We start from the raw sequence: 16,756 nt of genomic DNA on the forward strand, positions 1-16,756 counted from the left end.
CGATTAGTGCTGTGGAGAAGCGAGCGTCAGTGGGGCAAACGATTCTTTCCGCACGTCCACTAGCAAGTTTCTACCGTACCATACCACAAACGGGACATTAAAATTTGAGCATCCTTTGCCTCGATGAGGCTAAGTCGGACAGCACACAACACGCCGCGATCAAAGCACACAGCGATGCCATGTCGACGGTACGTCGTACCACCTGCAGGACTCAGGCCACTCTAATTGATCTCGGGAATGGCCAGCACGTTTCAAGAATATTAATGGCAAAACACACCGCACAGCCCCGTGAGGGTTCGGGCGGCCACTTGACGGATATCCGGATGCAAGCTTGACACAGCGTAACCAAAGTGTACACAAGCTGACATAATCCAGTCTGGGTTCTCTGGGTGGACTGGCCCGACTGAGTAGGCTAACCGGTGGATTGGTGTGAAAACGAGAATTCCTTGCGAAGTTGGTGACGTGCGGGAGGGGGGAAAGTTGATGTCGTCGTTGATTTTACGGCCAAGCGTTTGGTCTCTGGAAGCTTGGTTGGAAACATATTTGCACAATGGATTGTGCTGTTTGTTATTGGGTAAATAGCTGTAGTGCGATGGATTAGGGATGTCCAAAAGTTATCAGAGGTCGTTAAAAGCATTAGCATTAGTTCGGCATGTCAATAGAGATTGATTTTGGATGAGCTGAGGTGCAGAATAGATATTTAGAATCTAGAATGAAGTGGTTCAACATTTTTGATATTAAATTTTTTAAACATTTTCAACCTCTCAGACCTCGATGCTTGTATCCCAAACACATCGAACATCGAATGCCATAAAAGTGCTATAAAAACATCTGCTCTACAACATCAGTGGAGTCGCACATTTCGCATTTCGAGCATTGCAGCAATTAAAAATCACATTCTCTCTGCATCCTAACGATAATCTACTCTCGGACAACGCCAGACAAGGATCCGAAACTAATAACGAACCTCACACATTGCCTCCTCCCTCCTCACCTTGCCAACAAAATCTTCATCTGCCATAAATCCAAACAAACACACTGCTGAGATTCCTCCGACCCTCTCCTGGAATCCGGCACAACTTCGCAATGCTACTCCAGCTCGACAAGGACCTTGAGCATACAGACACACACACACACATTCGCAGCCATATTCCAAATCCATGTTCCACGTGAAAAACAAAACTGAAAGGTAGTCATACAGGCGCGGGCGTGCAGCAAGCAGAAAAAAAACATTCGTAAAAACATCCGTAAAAACACCAAAAAACCCCTCCGAGTATGCTTTCCAATATCGAAATATGCCAAATGGGACCTGCTTTTCGCCAATAGTGCGGAAAAACATGCCCTCGCGCTACCGAAAAACTGGCCCCAACTGTTTGGTTCTGTTTTTTCCTCCTTCCCCTCACACTCCGGGCGGCCTCCTTTCTACTGCATGCAACGCGCGCGCAGTTTTATTATCCTACGCTACACGCCGGTCGGTTACCGTTCATTCCGCGGGCTGTCAGATACGTCGAGACACGCGCGCACGGGACTCTAGCACACCATGCTGCTGCTGTTTCCTCCTTGTGGATGTGGCCCACAGAGCGCGCAAACCTAACCGTGTGCCATGGCCGGGAAAGCCTTCCCCTGGAATCCGGTACCATACTGGCAAAGACTCCCGCCCAAAGGGGCGGGCGAAGGCTCGGGAACGATGCTTAAAGTACCACTCACACACGCCCGCATCCGTGGCGTCGGCTTCGGTTGGTTGTTTTTCCCACCGGCGTGGGGTGTGTGGTGGAAACGGCTGGGCCGAGGCATTGTTTATGGTACGGAAATCGATGAGGATATAATGTACGGAACCGAATTGCAACCGTGTGCAATAAATTAGCGATTTCGCCCGGTCGCTACTGCTGCTCGTCGCGGTCGACTGGTTCGCGTTTTTGGGCTGTGGCGCTAGTATACTGGAGTGATTTTGTGTGGTGCACACTTGCTGCTGTTTTGCCTCCATTCTGGCCGCGAGAGGTTCAATGAACCGCGCGAGCGGGTGCAAGAGTTTCGCAAGCCTCACACTCATGAAAACGTGTACCATGGAACCTATGTCGCTGGCTGGGCCACTTTTCACGGGTGTATATTAACAAAAACTCAACCCATCGTCGTGTAAGGAAGTGTTGGCAGCGTGGAGTCGATCAATGTTTAACCTTCCACACACACACTCCACCGCCAGATGAGATATTTTATTGAATTCTCTGTAGAGTTTGGTTCTCGAATGATTTCGCCCTCCAAAGCGTATCGTCATTACCATCGAAATAGCCCGTATTTCTCCCGTTGGGGGTATAAAATAAAATAATATTTGAGTTTTTTCCATTGGAAGAAAATATGTATCGTCAACCCACCGGGGTACGATTGTGATTGAAGAACAAATTTCACCAACCCGCAGGGAAAAAAGAGTCGGCCTCTTCTCCTCACACTGCACATAAACGTCGGCAGCATCGCAAAAAGCCGCAGGTGATCAGTTTCACGCCAAATTTCCCGCTCTTCCGATCAGGTGGAAAAATAAATATCCATCACAGCAGCTATACTGCACACCACACACACACACACACACACGACGAGTCGAAAATTTCATTTGGATTCGCCAATCATCCATCAATTTTCACCGTTAACCAACCTTGCAGAAGAGCAAAGAAAACATCATTCACCATTGGTTGAGGCCAAGGGCAGATTTGGGCAGATTTGGCTGTCGAGCAAAAAAAAACACCAGAACAAGGAACAAGAACTTGTGCAGAAATCAAAATTTGAAGGTGAGCGAAAAAATTCTTTTGCTTTCCCCCGAGGGCCTGTGCTTGAGTCTGAGGCCCATTTTCAGGTGTTTACATAAATCGACAGAATCGTTTAGGGGATAAAATATTCAAAAATTTACACAACCACACTCCTGCTCCGCAAAAGGAGTCACACACTCACACACCCGATGGTGGTACCAATTTTGCAACAGTGAATCTACGACCCCCTGGCAGCCAGTGAATTGAATTGTTTTCAATGGCAGAAAGGGAACCTGATAGTAGCTGCTTAAAGCAACCCAGCAACGCAAACGGGCAAGTGTTGCTTACGTTTACACACCACACCTAGCACTCGAAACGGCAAACTAGGTCGCTTTTGCGGGTTGTAGCACGGAGAAGCAGGAGCGTGCCTTGGAGCGCATGAGTTCCACCACTCCCTTTTCCCCTTTAGCTTTGAAGAGCTTTCATCGATAAAACACACCCCATCGCAGCACACGTTCAGGGGAACGGTGGAAATCGTTCAAGACAATCACACGCCTTCGCTGTCTAGAGCAACCAGGAGGTGTGCAATCGGGCCGCGTGGCTCTAACCTCGAGCAGCTTAGCCTCTAAGACGATTGATACTTTCCGACCCTTCGGGGCTCAGGTTTGCTCCGTGCACCACCACCAGCAAGCTTCGCCCCGGTGTGCTCGTGTGTGCAAAAGCCACTCACACAGTGGCAGTCCCCTTTCTTCGTCCTTCTACGAATCGATTTTTCGACGCTCAGGAGTTGGAGTAAACGCGCGTAGTAGCGTGTTTTCGCCGCATCGGGTGAATAGTGTATCTGCTGGGAATAAGGGTCGGCGTTTCTGGCTCCGCACTGAGAGCAGCAGTGTTCCGACAAGATTTACCTTCGGGAGGTTCATTTCGGCTCTCTGGGTGGCTATGTTAATGTGGCTTGATTTTCAATTTTGCTCCGGATGAAACATCATTCCAGGAGCAATTTGTCGAATCTTGTAAACCGGTCGACGGTATTGGAAACATCGTCGGGGGAGGGAGGTATGTTTAAAACGAAAAGCTGAGTGATTGTAATCGTGACCATAAAAAAAGGTTGTTTTCGCACGATTTATTAGTGAAACCTATTTTACCTTTTTTTTATTTTGTCCACTATTTTGGCTATGGAGAATTGTATCTATAGGTATATAAAATTTTCACAAGAACCTTAGATTCTTATAAATTATTTAAATTGTTCTACAGTTTCTAATTCATCGTCCATTCCAACTTATTAGAGCACATAGCGTAAATTACCATATGCTGCAGTTTTAATTAGCCATAATGACAACTATGAGGCAATTCACAATACTACCCAGTTATTTATATGGAACTTAACAGTTGGAGGCTGAAATCCTATCAACACTCCATACGAAACCAATCGTCAAACACAGATTGTTTGACTAGATTATTTTAACCAGAAAAATTGTTGATTTGCATAATCGACATAAATTTGTGTTATTTTTATCGCCAAATTATATGTGTTTCATCAAGACATATTAAAAGCAGTTTGAAACGTTATTTTAAAACTAGTGCAACTCATTTGAAACAGAAAATTAAAAAGGAATCAATTTCTATCTTTCTTCTATAATCTATCTTTGTTTACACAACTGTCGAAATCAAACATGATGGAAAGCAACTGTCAATTGTTTATGGAAAATACAAATTTCAGCTTTCTAACTTTCTTATCTAACCCCATCCCGTGTCTGTGTCTTAACCACAGAGGTCTGTGACAGCATCCGAACCCATAACTGAGAAGACGAATATAAGTCTTCGGGGCAAGACGGTTAGTTTATAAACCAAACATAACCAGTATATTCTTTACAGATTTTTAATTACGTCACGAAACAGTAACACCTATCTAGAATCGATGTGATTTGAAACTTGTAAACATCGTAAAAATAAAGAGAGACGAATTTTTGCAGCAAAAGGCCTGGCTTTGAAAAGGTTTGCTTCCAAGTAAAGCAACATTTGCAAACAATAATACAGTCCGAACTCCGCCTACTAATGAATTTGTGCTTTTTAGTTGGCACGTTTTTCCATACAACAAAAAATTTTGAAATTTTTGCCGGCAGGCCATGAGATTTTTGTGAATTTTTCAAATACCGGTTTTTTCCACACAAACGCATGCTTTTTAATTGAATTGTTAGCCAACTATCGAGCGTTCAACTAAAAAACATGCCAACTAAAAAGCGTTCAACTATTTAATTCTGACTGTATATCTAAGTGCACTACATTTTACGCCACAACTATATAACTCGCCCGAGTCAAGGACACATAAAAACCATGAATAATCATTATACCACTGTTTGTTTTAGCTAAAACAAAACCTAGACCAAATTAATGGAATTAATGGATTCTCTTCTTCTTTGGCTCAACAACCGATGTCGGTCAAGGCCTGCCTGTACCCATTTGTGGGCTTGGCTTTCAGTGACTAATTGATTTCCCCCCCATAGCAGGATAGTCAGTCCTACGTATGGCGGCGCGGTCTATTTGGGGATTGAACCCATGACGGGCATGTTGTTAAGTCGTACGAGTTGACGACTGTACTACGAGACCGGCTGGAATTAATGGATTAATGTAAATAAAATTAAATTTCCGTCACTTGCTCAAACGAATGCAAACGCACGTATACACCAACACTAAGGTGAGATTTAAGCCACCTGTCGCCCCCCTATGAACTAGAACAGGCGGGGTGTTTCCTTAAACATAACATCTCTATGCCGGGCAAAGCATAATCCCTCCCACGGGGACACATTTGACCGTGTCCATCTTGGCTAGCGTAATACTCACACAGCAGCACCGACCTTTTTCTAATCTTGCAATTACCATCCCACCGTCATTATACGGACGCATACACGGCACGCCAAAAGGGAGTTCAATTCCAACGTTCCACTTACCTGGACTTGTTTGCCAACTGAGACCGCCGATGAACATTTTTCTGTAAATAAACAACGGGAGAGAAGAGCGAAGAAAAAGCATCAGTAATTTTACAGTGAAATGAGTGCGAGATTAAGTGTATAGACGGGCGGGTGTGGAGGAGAGAGAAGAGATGCAGCAAAAGAGCGGTTTGTCTTTGATTAACATGCTGCATTTACATTCACACCGGTACCATCACCACTCACAATCTCCCGCTGGTGGTGAATGCCGGCTAGATTGTCCGCAGGTTTTTCTTTCATTTTCCACACGCCCGCCTCTCTCTCTCTCTCTCTCCAGCTTCTGAAAGTGACTAAGAAACAACAACATAACCACACTACTCAAGTCCGGGAGTAAAGTGTGCATGAATAAAAGTTTAAACCCTGAACGGGCAGGGACTTGTGCCCCCTCCGTACTCCTTAGACGGGGCCGAAGCAAGTTCCATGAATAAATATTCCACACCCTCTCCGCTGCTCTTGTGCATACACACACGCGCGCGCCCAGCTTCACCGGGTTTTCAATAAAAATTCATTAAAAGCGTAAAAGAGTATAGACAGTGATCTAGCTTGCACCGTTTGGACCGGTTAAACGGAACGGTCCAGCGAGCAAGATGGACGGCACAAGTGGAGACGATCTCTATTCAGACCGGAGCGTAAAACAGACTTCTATTTATCTTCGACGTTTCATCTCTTTTTCTCTCTCTCTCTGTTGCGACTCTGGCTCATGTTCTATTCTATTCGTGCTAGAAGCTACCGCAGGATGCCACACACTGCTGGTGCGACAAAATCCTACGTGAACGCCCAACACGGCACAGGCGGTGGGGGACGCGTACGGCCGCCCTATATTGCGACACAACCCGGCGCACGCTAATGTATTCCGTGTACAGCGAGGTAAACACAGCTGTCTCCTAAATTCTAGTGCGACAAAACGGCCATGCATAACACGCAGCGCGCACGGTCTCTGTCTCTCGGGCGGGTTGCGGGTGGCAAGTGTTTGTCGAACCGGCCCCACAGTCTGCCAAGGCTGTTCGTGGCGGGGAGAGCCCGCTGGGATGGGCACTTCGATGCACTCCGTGCGCGTCGAAAGTGTCGAACGGTCGAGTCCCGGTATGGTCGCCCTTTTACGTGACTTCTTCTTCTGCCCGAGCGCCTCGCGGTGGGGCGATGGGGCCGCGAAAACGGAGCCAGAGCCACCGCCGGGAAGGATATACGGGGGCTGTGCCCCCGTCCGGGGCGCGTATGATGAACGGTAGCGACAACTGTATACAATTTCATTTATGAATTATAAACGAAACTCGAAGCGAATGTGTACAAGCTGGCCGCCTTGTGCATGCTTGCCACCCGTTCGCTGACGAGATGCGACGCTTCAGCCCTTCTAGCACTGATGAGCATGATGTACAACGCGCACGAGAAGCATGGACAGTACCGGGAGCAAAATTACTAAAAACAACGACATCAAAAAACCAACAACAAAAAAACAGCTCACATTCCACCAAACACGCCAAACTCGGTGACAAACTGTGTGGTGCATTCTTGCCGTGCGCACTCAAACATAAACCATATAGGGGGAGAACGCGCGGGTTAGCCCCCCCCCAAAGGCTCCCGCAAACATCATCTCCGGAAGGAACGCTTTCACGCGCGCGTGGAGTTCTCTCCACATACGTGGGGCTCGAATGGAAAGCAGCAGCAGCTAGAAACAACAATAGAAATAAGACAACAATCTCTATCGCACACTCGCACGCACACGTAAAACCCCTTCGCGCACCGGGCCACGTGGTGGTAATGTTTGCGCGTCCTGCCGCAGCCGCAGACACAGCTCCCGTACCGGCTGTATCGGTGACTGTTGGTGAGCTCTCCAACGCGATGTTGCCGCCAGTTGCCGCCGGTGTGACGGTCTGCTTCGTTATCCTTTTTTTTATTATTATCATTATTATTGCCCCCACATCCTCGCTCTCCCGTGCACGGGAAGGCATCCGTGCCACCACCTTGCCACGAGGTAAGCCGTTAATAATACAAACTAAGCCATCGCCCTCCAGACAACAATGGTAGCGCAAGGGGCCGGAGCGCTGGGGCAAGGATTTGGCTGTTGTGTTGGCCAACCAACGGCGCATGTGGCACGGTGCGTCGGCAGCCGTATCAGCGGAATGTCACGTATTCTATTTCCGCGACGTTGGCATTTGACGTGAACGGGGCGTGGATGGAACGGGCGGAGCGTACCGTGGTTGCAATGAGTGAAGTAGTTATTAAAAACTAGCGTCACGATTATTGTTACGAGCGCACGGGGAACTGCCGGAACTGAACGTTGTCCTGCAGATAGGGTGCCCAAGGAAGGCAGGTAGTAGTTGGAGGAATGGAAGATTTACTACAATCATGGTTAGATTTTTAAAATCCTTCTGTTGCTGCAACTCGCACAAATTGAATTGATTCATAAAATTGCAGGCATTAATTGAAAAGAAAGAGAAAAAACGTTTTCGTCTGAAAATTGTTAAATGTCATATTAAAGTAAGCGATTAACTCATCGTCAATAAACCTATCAATCCCTTCGTGGACAAAAGAAGATATGAATTGCTCCACTTCACTCCAATTTGCTGGGTTTAGATACGCAACCGACATTCAGAACGACCGCATCCAACCATGTCAAATCGCCTGCTATACACACAGAGACAGACACACAGACAAGCCCCACACTGTTCGGCTCTCGCCGGCTCCCGCTGAGCTGTCATTTGTTGCATTACTTTGCTTTTTGCAGCTCCATCACCGGGAGGCTTCGGTCTGGAAATGTGGAGCTTCCTGTGGAGCAGCAGTGTAACACGACGGTGCCAAGGTTCAACCGGTACCAAGGACCGCAAACCACATAACCACGAACATTCCGATGGTCGTGCAGCTTCCAACCGAGTGAGCCGCACATTGGGCAAAGCTGTGCCCAGCAGGATCAAACTGTTCGCTCATCTACTTCAGGTGTCAACACGCGTGCAACAATCGCCCATAAAAGGGGTTAATAATTGGTACATGTTTTGGCTCTTATTTCACCCATGGCATCTTAAGAGAAGCTAATCATTTTACATTTTTAAATGTACAAAATCTGTATATGTAAATTCAGAAAAAATATTGGAAATCCAAAAAGTTTACCTATATTAGAGGCAAATTGTAATCCCTTCCGAATTTAACAAAATCACGTTAGATCGATCCAATATTGAACAATTAGCTTTTTTGCAACAAACAAAATTTAAGCAGCGTTCAAAAATTTCACTCTTAAAAACATATAAACAAGAGCACGCTTAAAAACTTTAAAATATTTGATACGAAAATGCCTCAGTAGCTTTCTATTTATTTTAGAAACGTGACTCAGGTCGTGTACCGTTCCATTTGATTAACCACGATATAAAAATTAAGTTAATGCTGGAAAAAAACCTCATAAATATACTATGAATCAGCCCAAAAGTTATACTTCATAACATTTACCTCTCCAGCCCGTCAACAAACCGCCAGGACAATCGATTCATCTTCCTACGGTGGACTCTCTCACTTTGTCCGAACCGCAAGTAAATCGCGCAAAGAACCACCAAAAGTTCAGCAGCACCAAATTAAATGAACATCCATTACCAACTTTTGTGTGGAAAATTGATTCATGCAAAAATTGTACAATGAAAAAAAAACCGTCGCACAACTTTATGCTCTTCCCATCCGCTCTGTTGCAAGAGTGAGAGAGAGAGAGAGAGAGAGAGAGAGAGAGAGAGAGAGAGAGAGAGAATAAAGACGCACCTTCTTCTTCCCGTGCAATAGTTTTCCGATGAGTAATAAATATTTAAATTTCACCTTCTCGAAAACTTGTCCCATCATTTTCTTGGCCTTTTCGGAGCCAGTTGTGCCAACCAGCTACAGAAAAGACGCTGCTCCACGCGCAAGTTGCAGACGGAGAGTTGAAAAGCAGTTGAAAGAAAAATGGTTTACCAACTGGAAGGAAGGCGCAAATTCGAATCGCACGGCAGTGGGGGTCATAACTCCGCTCCGTCCGGTGTCAACATCCAATCTCTATTATGATAATTTACTGCGACCAGTCACACCGCGGGCAGGAATTATTACGAAACGTCTTGAATGACTGCGCACTGCTTTTATCCTCCCGGTAGACACTCACGCGAAAGCTCATGAAAAATGCTCAAATGACCTGAGGTTGTGGTATTTCCCATGCTAAAATTTATCCTTTCAGCAGTGTGACTTAGCCGTGGTAGCTCCAGTGCCAGTAAGCTGCTTTTTCTGAGAAACCGTAACTGACCGTAAATACATCCAGTTCCAGTTTAGTAAAACTCAGAAAACTGCCATCTCCAATGTACGATACGCTACTGCAATATTACCTGCAAGCATACCAGAAAATAACATACGAACACACTCTAATCTCCCTCTCCTAGCACTGTAGTGCGAATGGAATGGAATGACGCAAAGCAAAACCCATGCTAAAGCAAACAATCCTCCCTGAACTGCCACGGGGAACTGCGAAGGATAATCGATAAACATCGGTTTTATTTACTGAACCGATCAGGCCCGCCGATACGACTACTGGGACGCACCCCCACCCTCGACGAACAGGACTTCCACTTCCACGACCGAACGTTGACTGGCATGTTCGAGCCGCGCCCGGGCAAAGCTTGTTTGGCCAGTCGAAGAAGGAGAAACACGCAACAACAACAACAACAAAAACCTAATATATAGCATTGATAAGACTGCAATATCTCTCACACTCTTTCGGTCTCTCTCGCCAACCACCGACCCCGGAGGGCACACTACTACTACTACTACTAGCTATGCTAAGCGCCCGTCGTCCTAGGCGAACTACGTACCCCGGGACACTTAGCACCGCGTAGGTGTGACGGACGATACATAACCGGGCGTTTTTGTTTCATGTTTCTCTGCTTCCGGCAGGCAGCCAACTATGCACCGCACATTCACTGCACGTGGTGTTGTGTCGTCGTTTTCGATCTGAAGTATTCCCCCCTCCTACCGCTCGCCACAATCCATGTCCCCAATGCGTTACTGGTGTAGTAGTAGTGGGTGAAAGGCTGTTTTTTTTTCCTTCCCATTTTTCTGCCCGTTCCAGTTCACTTGCACGCTCATGCAAACATGTTTTTAATTTATGTTTACCAATCCTTGACCAATGTTTGCCCGGCGCTTGGAACGTTCGGATCACACACTCCCTCCTCTCTGGGGGTTTATCACCGACATCGATGTGTGTGTGTGTGTGCTTGGGAAGATACTACATTGGACGGGAATAACCATAGCAACCACCCGCGTCATCCTCCACTGCTGTCTGACCGCACTTGATGGACTGAGCGGCTTGCCGGATGGCACACTGGGAACACAGTAACCGCGATGCCCGTTTGTGTAGACAGCAAAAAAAAACATTCTAGACTACGCTAGAAGTGTTGGAGGGATTTTCCTCCACAGTTCCTGTTCTATTAAATTAGTTTCACGAAACATCTAACACCATACGACTTTGCAACGCTGGAAGGAAATTTTCCACCGTCATCCCACCATTTACAACTCATCCGATGGCGTCATAAAAGAAAAAGAAACCCCCCTATATCACACTTTTGTGCAAGCACACTAGTAGGGCAGTGCGCTTCTAAAAACGTATCGCCTGCCCATCGTCGGCGCAGCATTGCGCGAAACCTTCCGCCAGTTGGCTGCTTGGTTATTCCAGGGCCGTAAAAAGCTGTTTACTCAGCCGATTGGCCCAAAGCCGTACGGGACACAGGTGTAGCCATGCAGGCGGCACAGCCCATGACAAGAAGAAAGTTGCAAATGAGATGCTTCATCGAAACTGCAACATCCATCCTGCATTGGCGCGCGCTCGCGTAACTTGACAAGCGTAAGACGTGGAGCAACCTGATGTGACAGGATCGCTACGAGGCCACGGTCGGTACGTGGCGAATTTACTACTTTCTTCGGCCGGGTAGAAGTAGTAAACTGTGGCAAGCTGTGGGTAAAGTCGTAAAAGAAAGGGAATTTTATACCTGAACCGAAAGCGAAGGTGTCACCGGTAGGTTTTTTTATGGTCTAAGCTTAGATGATGATAGCGGGCTGGACAGACTTCAGACACTCGCTGCTTGTTCGTTAACGCTGACGTGTAAATGCAAATTGAAAAGAATTGCAACATCAATTATGCCCGGGGTAGGAAAGAACAAAATTTAATTTTCTTGCATGTAACTGCACTAGCGAGATTGCAAGCAGCGGTACAAATATTCACGTACTAGTTTATCTCACAGAGTATCTGTCAGAAGAAATACTACTGTTACACCATATTACAAAAATAGCAGTGCAATTTGATTTTTTTTTTTTAGTTTATTTCATTGTAAATAATTGCTCAGCTGAACCAAAAATAGCTACAAGTACAGTTATTCATCATATCATTCAACTCTTGCCCTTTTGATCCTTGGGTTGGAAGAGCATAAACCCATGACTGTGTGTGTGTCGTCATTACTTTGCTTCCTAAAAAGACAGCTGTTAATCGTAGCACACAGACACACTATTTAAAGTGCATCGTGCCCAACAGTGCAACCCCATTTTCCCGATGTTCATTATTTATGCAGCAACAAAAAGTAAGCATCCATCCACCAACCAGCACCCACGACCACCACCCGTCCCAATGATTTGCATTGCTGCTACTCTGGCCAACCCGTCAGCGTACAATAAACAGGGCGGGATTCGTACACGAAATCGTACGTACGATTAAAGGGACACGCGACGCGCCGTGGACCAACCGTTGCGACCATGACCTACGCCGTCAACACGTTGCCAGCAGAGCATCTTGCTCTCGGCTCGCCGAGGCTCCTCTTCCGCTCGGGCTTTACCACATGACGGTTCCAGTTCGTTAGCGCTGCGGTGTACGGGCATCAACAAGCGTCAACCGTCAACCGGGAACCTCCCCGGTTTTGGACGGTTGCTGTACCTCATCATTTCAAGAATGAAGTTGTACGCTCTGCCCTGCCCTCCCTGGACGCATCGCGTCTTGTTCCATGCCACTCGTGTCAACGTTTTGTTCAGCAGCAAATAACCTAAGACCCCTTCTTTTCCTTCCATCCATTTGTGACGGTTGTATTTATATCCCATGTTTGCATGCTCCATGGGTTACGAGTAGTAGTGACCAACCTTCTCCATCGGGTTTCAAGCAACCTTCCTCCCCGGTGTCGCTGGTGGATGGGCTTTTCCGTCATCCGACAAAGAAAGCGAAGAGAGATTGTGGATCCAGGGTTTTTTTTATTCAGAACCGTCGTCTTTGCTGTGTGAGATTCTCGGGCGCTGATTAATGGGCTGCACTGCTTCCTTTCACCCATCGCACACCGCTATCTGCCACAGACGATCGCTGCCACGCTGCTGGGTTGCTTTATGGCAACCCATTGCTATCCTACTCCGCTACTCCCCCGTCCCTACGTACGCATGCAGCACAGCGATGCACTTTGTCTTCCGCGAGCGAACCGTGGCCAATCTTGGCACAGGCTAACAATGGTGCTGCTAACGAATATCGTCTTCGGCTTCTCTTCCCGCCGCTCAATTCATTCATCGTTTTGTGCAAAAAGGCTAGCGCTACAGCACAAGCAAATGAGACGCAGGTCGGGGAGGCGGGAAAGAGTCCCAAAGCAGCTCCAAATGGGGGAATGCCATGAGGAAGATGCGGGTGAAACAAAACTCCGTGCCACCACGCGGACGTTATTATTTAAATGAGACTCGTGGCTTCTTCTAAACGATCCGATTACGTATGGGCAATTTCACAGCCGTAATGGCGGTTAGCGGACCATGCAGTTGAAAGCGGGTCCGGTGTGTGTGATCTGGTGCATCGTGTGTCTGTGTGTGTATTTGTTTCGGGCACTGCAACAACAACGTGCACCGGGTAGCTTAAAAAGCTTTGCAGTTGCAGTAGGTTAGGGCGCAACAGTTTAATACATTGACTATAAGGTAGCAAAGTTGCGAATGTTACGTTGGATTGGAAAATTGTTAGCAGAAAAACTAAAGGGAAAGTAATCTAGGAAAAGGTAATTTTTGGGCCATCCTAAACCTAACAAAAAAGATTAGATCTTATGTCTAGCAAAGTTCAAACAGTTTTGAACAGTTCCGTCCCATTCCATACTCCATTTTGTGTCTCTTCGACATGCCCATGACGAATGTCTCTTAATTCCACATCTGAATTGGCTGTCTAGATTCTCTAAGGCCAAAAATACACGAACCGGAATCTCGCGGTTGCGACATAACAGAAACTGGGATTGTAGGCGCGGAAAAGAGACAGTTGACAGTATTTACATTGATTATATTCGCCCACGAAATTCCGATTCGTATATTATTGGATTAAGATCAAGGTCCATAAATTACTACCGGACGATTCGGTCCATTGTACTTTGACCAATCCTCATTTGACAGCAAGGGATTCCAAAGTTACTTAGCAACTCATATGAAGTCCTTAGCAACCATAACTGCCTATCTGACAATCTCCATGGAAATCTCCATCCATCATGGCTACCAAAATCAGAACTATGAATCCACTGGAAGTGTATCTAGCCACCATGCCTAAAGTACTCTAATTGATGAAATACAATTGTTTAATTATGTTCTATTGAGCGGTCTAAAGAGGCCATATTTACAAGCTTAGATACGCCATAGCAACGCGTTGATATATTTTTCATAAGAATAAAATTTCTCTAAGCCTTTACATTTTTAATGTACAACAAAATTTGTATTGCAATTTACACGGCTCGACATTTACCCCTAGTCTCTTGCACCCTTAAATCGCTATTTTGAATAAAGTTTGCTCCTTTTGTTGAACCCCTTTTGAAAGAGTTTATGTAAATTTAATCGACAACTTCTCACTCAGCGGAAAGGTACAAACTTTGATTTTAACAACTAAGCTGAAGCGCTCTAAACCGTCTCTCCAAGCCAGTCTTCCAAGCGCACCTCCGCAGCATCCAAACGAGTAAGTAGCGATGCGAGAAGATCTACATCAGATCGTAAAGAAAGTTCACCGTCATCAGCAACATCAACACAACAGCAAAACTTTACTTTTTCCCTATCTCAGTACCCATTGGAACAGCGCGAACATCTCATAAATGTCAAAATAAATTCATCGCTAATTGTAGACATCCTCTCTGCCCTCTGCTCACGGCGCCCTACCTACTTCTACCAACCACATAACGTTTTTCCGCATCAAACTCACCCTCACATCTACATCCACATCCAGGCTGAGTGATGCTTGCCGTGTTGGATTCTCACTTAAAAGTGCATAAATTTTTGCTCAAAACATCGCCCCACCCCCACCCTTCCAGGTGCCCACATATCGACCCGCAGCGCCGAGGATGTAATGCATTCTACCGCAGGAAATATTTCACACCCAGCCGAGCGTGAATTCGGCCCGTTTCGTGTGGCAGCGTATTGCAGCGGGTTAGGAACTCGGCGACCCTCCAAAGCGGAAGCGACGACGGTTGGTATGGGGAATGTCCACCACAGTCAAACAACCGGGCGGCGACCAGCGTGCAGTGTGTCCGAGTATCGAGCGGGCATATGTTTGACCGGGATATGTTTACCTAATGACTTCATACAACGCTGGACACATCCTCTCTGCCCTCGGGGAAGGAGACTTCATTCTGGCCCATTGATTGGAAAACAACAGTCGGCTAACCCCGGAGCTGAATCAGAAGCGGGGAAACTACTCAGGGTGGATGACTCAAAAAAAAAAAACATTGCCATCATGGAGCGAAACAACCCTTCCACATAAATCCCGCTCGCTTAGCGTAAGGTCAAACGGTTAGTCGACCAGGTTAGTCCAAGCGGCCCCACCAGGGTCAGTTACGAATTTGCTTTCCGCCGAAAAAATGCTCAATATTAAAGCCCGGACAGGGGGAGAATGCTTGACATGAGACATCCGCGTCGCACCACTTCACTTCACACCACGTCACCGGTGCAATGGGCAATGCGGTACACGATACGATTTAGCACGGCGTAAAATATGCAAACTCCCGAAAGTGGCGACCTCGTGGGCTGCTCCCATACTGCGCGGACGGGTGCGACTGCGCTTCGGACGAATAAAATAATTCATCGTACCAGCGAAAGGCCTTTCATTTGTATGTATGCACTCTCAACTAGCCGAACAGGAATGGGGAAGTGTGCAGGAGCGGCTGTAAAGTTTTCCCTACGTTGCTACGACGCGGCACAGCACTTACACCACCCGTCTCAAGGGTCTGAACGAACTTAATCTGGCCCTGCGGCCCGTTCTGGAGGTTACGGTCTCAAGTAGGCCGAACGAAACTTACCGTGCCGTGTTTCGTGTATGTCGTGTCTTCAGGTTCGCTCTTTCGGTCGGACGAAAAATGTTCATCTAATGTTGTGTTTCCGGCATTACGGTAGAGGACCGTATCGTACGCCATCAACGATGGTGGTCGCTTCCAAACTTACACACACACACACACAAACACACGCGCGCGCAAAGTACCTTGATTCGTTCCGTACCCGTATTAATGTGCACGAATTGCAAAAAGGAAATCGGCGAGACGGAATCCAGTGCCGGAGATTCACTACTTCTAGTACTACTAGTAACCGTTATGGAAAATATCTTGAGTTTGTGGAAACTTGAGTTCTTGCAGCGATCTTTACATTTTCGTTCTGTTTCAGGCAAATGATAAATTGTAACTGAGGTGAGCTTGAGTCAACCCGGTATTACGTAACGATTTGTGTCTTCGCAAAGGCTACTACGATCGACACGATGACAAGCAACAGTTTCGGAGGCCCTTGTTTATAGGCTACGATCAAACTCTCAGAAGAATTCAGACACTTGATGAGGATTATCACTAATTTTATCAACCAATTTGTTACTTTTGCAAATGTTTTTACAAGAGCTAAAGAAAAATAAAACGATTCTTCAAGCATTTTTGAGTGTTTTACCCAAACACAAGCAAAACACCAACAACGACCAATTCCTTTCTGTTGTTTTTCGAAATACCAGTTTCGCAACCCATGGGGTCAAATTTTGTTTTAGCTGCAAAAATACAACTTAGAAATGTTCGCCTTTCCCATCACACCATT

At 46.4% G+C, this 16,756-nt stretch overlaps 1 protein-coding gene across 15 annotated transcripts in view; it reads right to left on the reverse strand.

Moving 5' to 3' along the window:
• Positions 1–16,756, reverse strand: part of LOC1277242 (RNA-binding protein Musashi homolog Rbp6) — a 591,248-nt gene that overhangs the window by 497,904 nt on the left and 76,588 nt on the right. For 14 of the 15 annotated variants that reach the window (XM_061643244.1, XM_061643238.1, XM_061643240.1 and 11 more), the window contains exon 3: positions 5,684–5,724. In XM_061643244.1, the coding sequence (XP_061499228.1) occupies positions 5,684–5,724 (41 nt within the window). Of the gene's footprint in view, positions 1–5,683; positions 5,725–15,987; positions 16,090–16,756 lie in introns of those variants that run through there. The other variant, XM_061643236.1, reaches the window with a different exon arrangement.

The sequence above is a fragment of the Anopheles gambiae genome, chromosome 2 (assembly GCF_943734735.2).
Source record: "Anopheles gambiae chromosome 2, idAnoGambNW_F1_1, whole genome shotgun sequence".
Taxonomy (NCBI): Eukaryota; Metazoa; Arthropoda; class Insecta; order Diptera; family Culicidae; genus Anopheles; species Anopheles gambiae.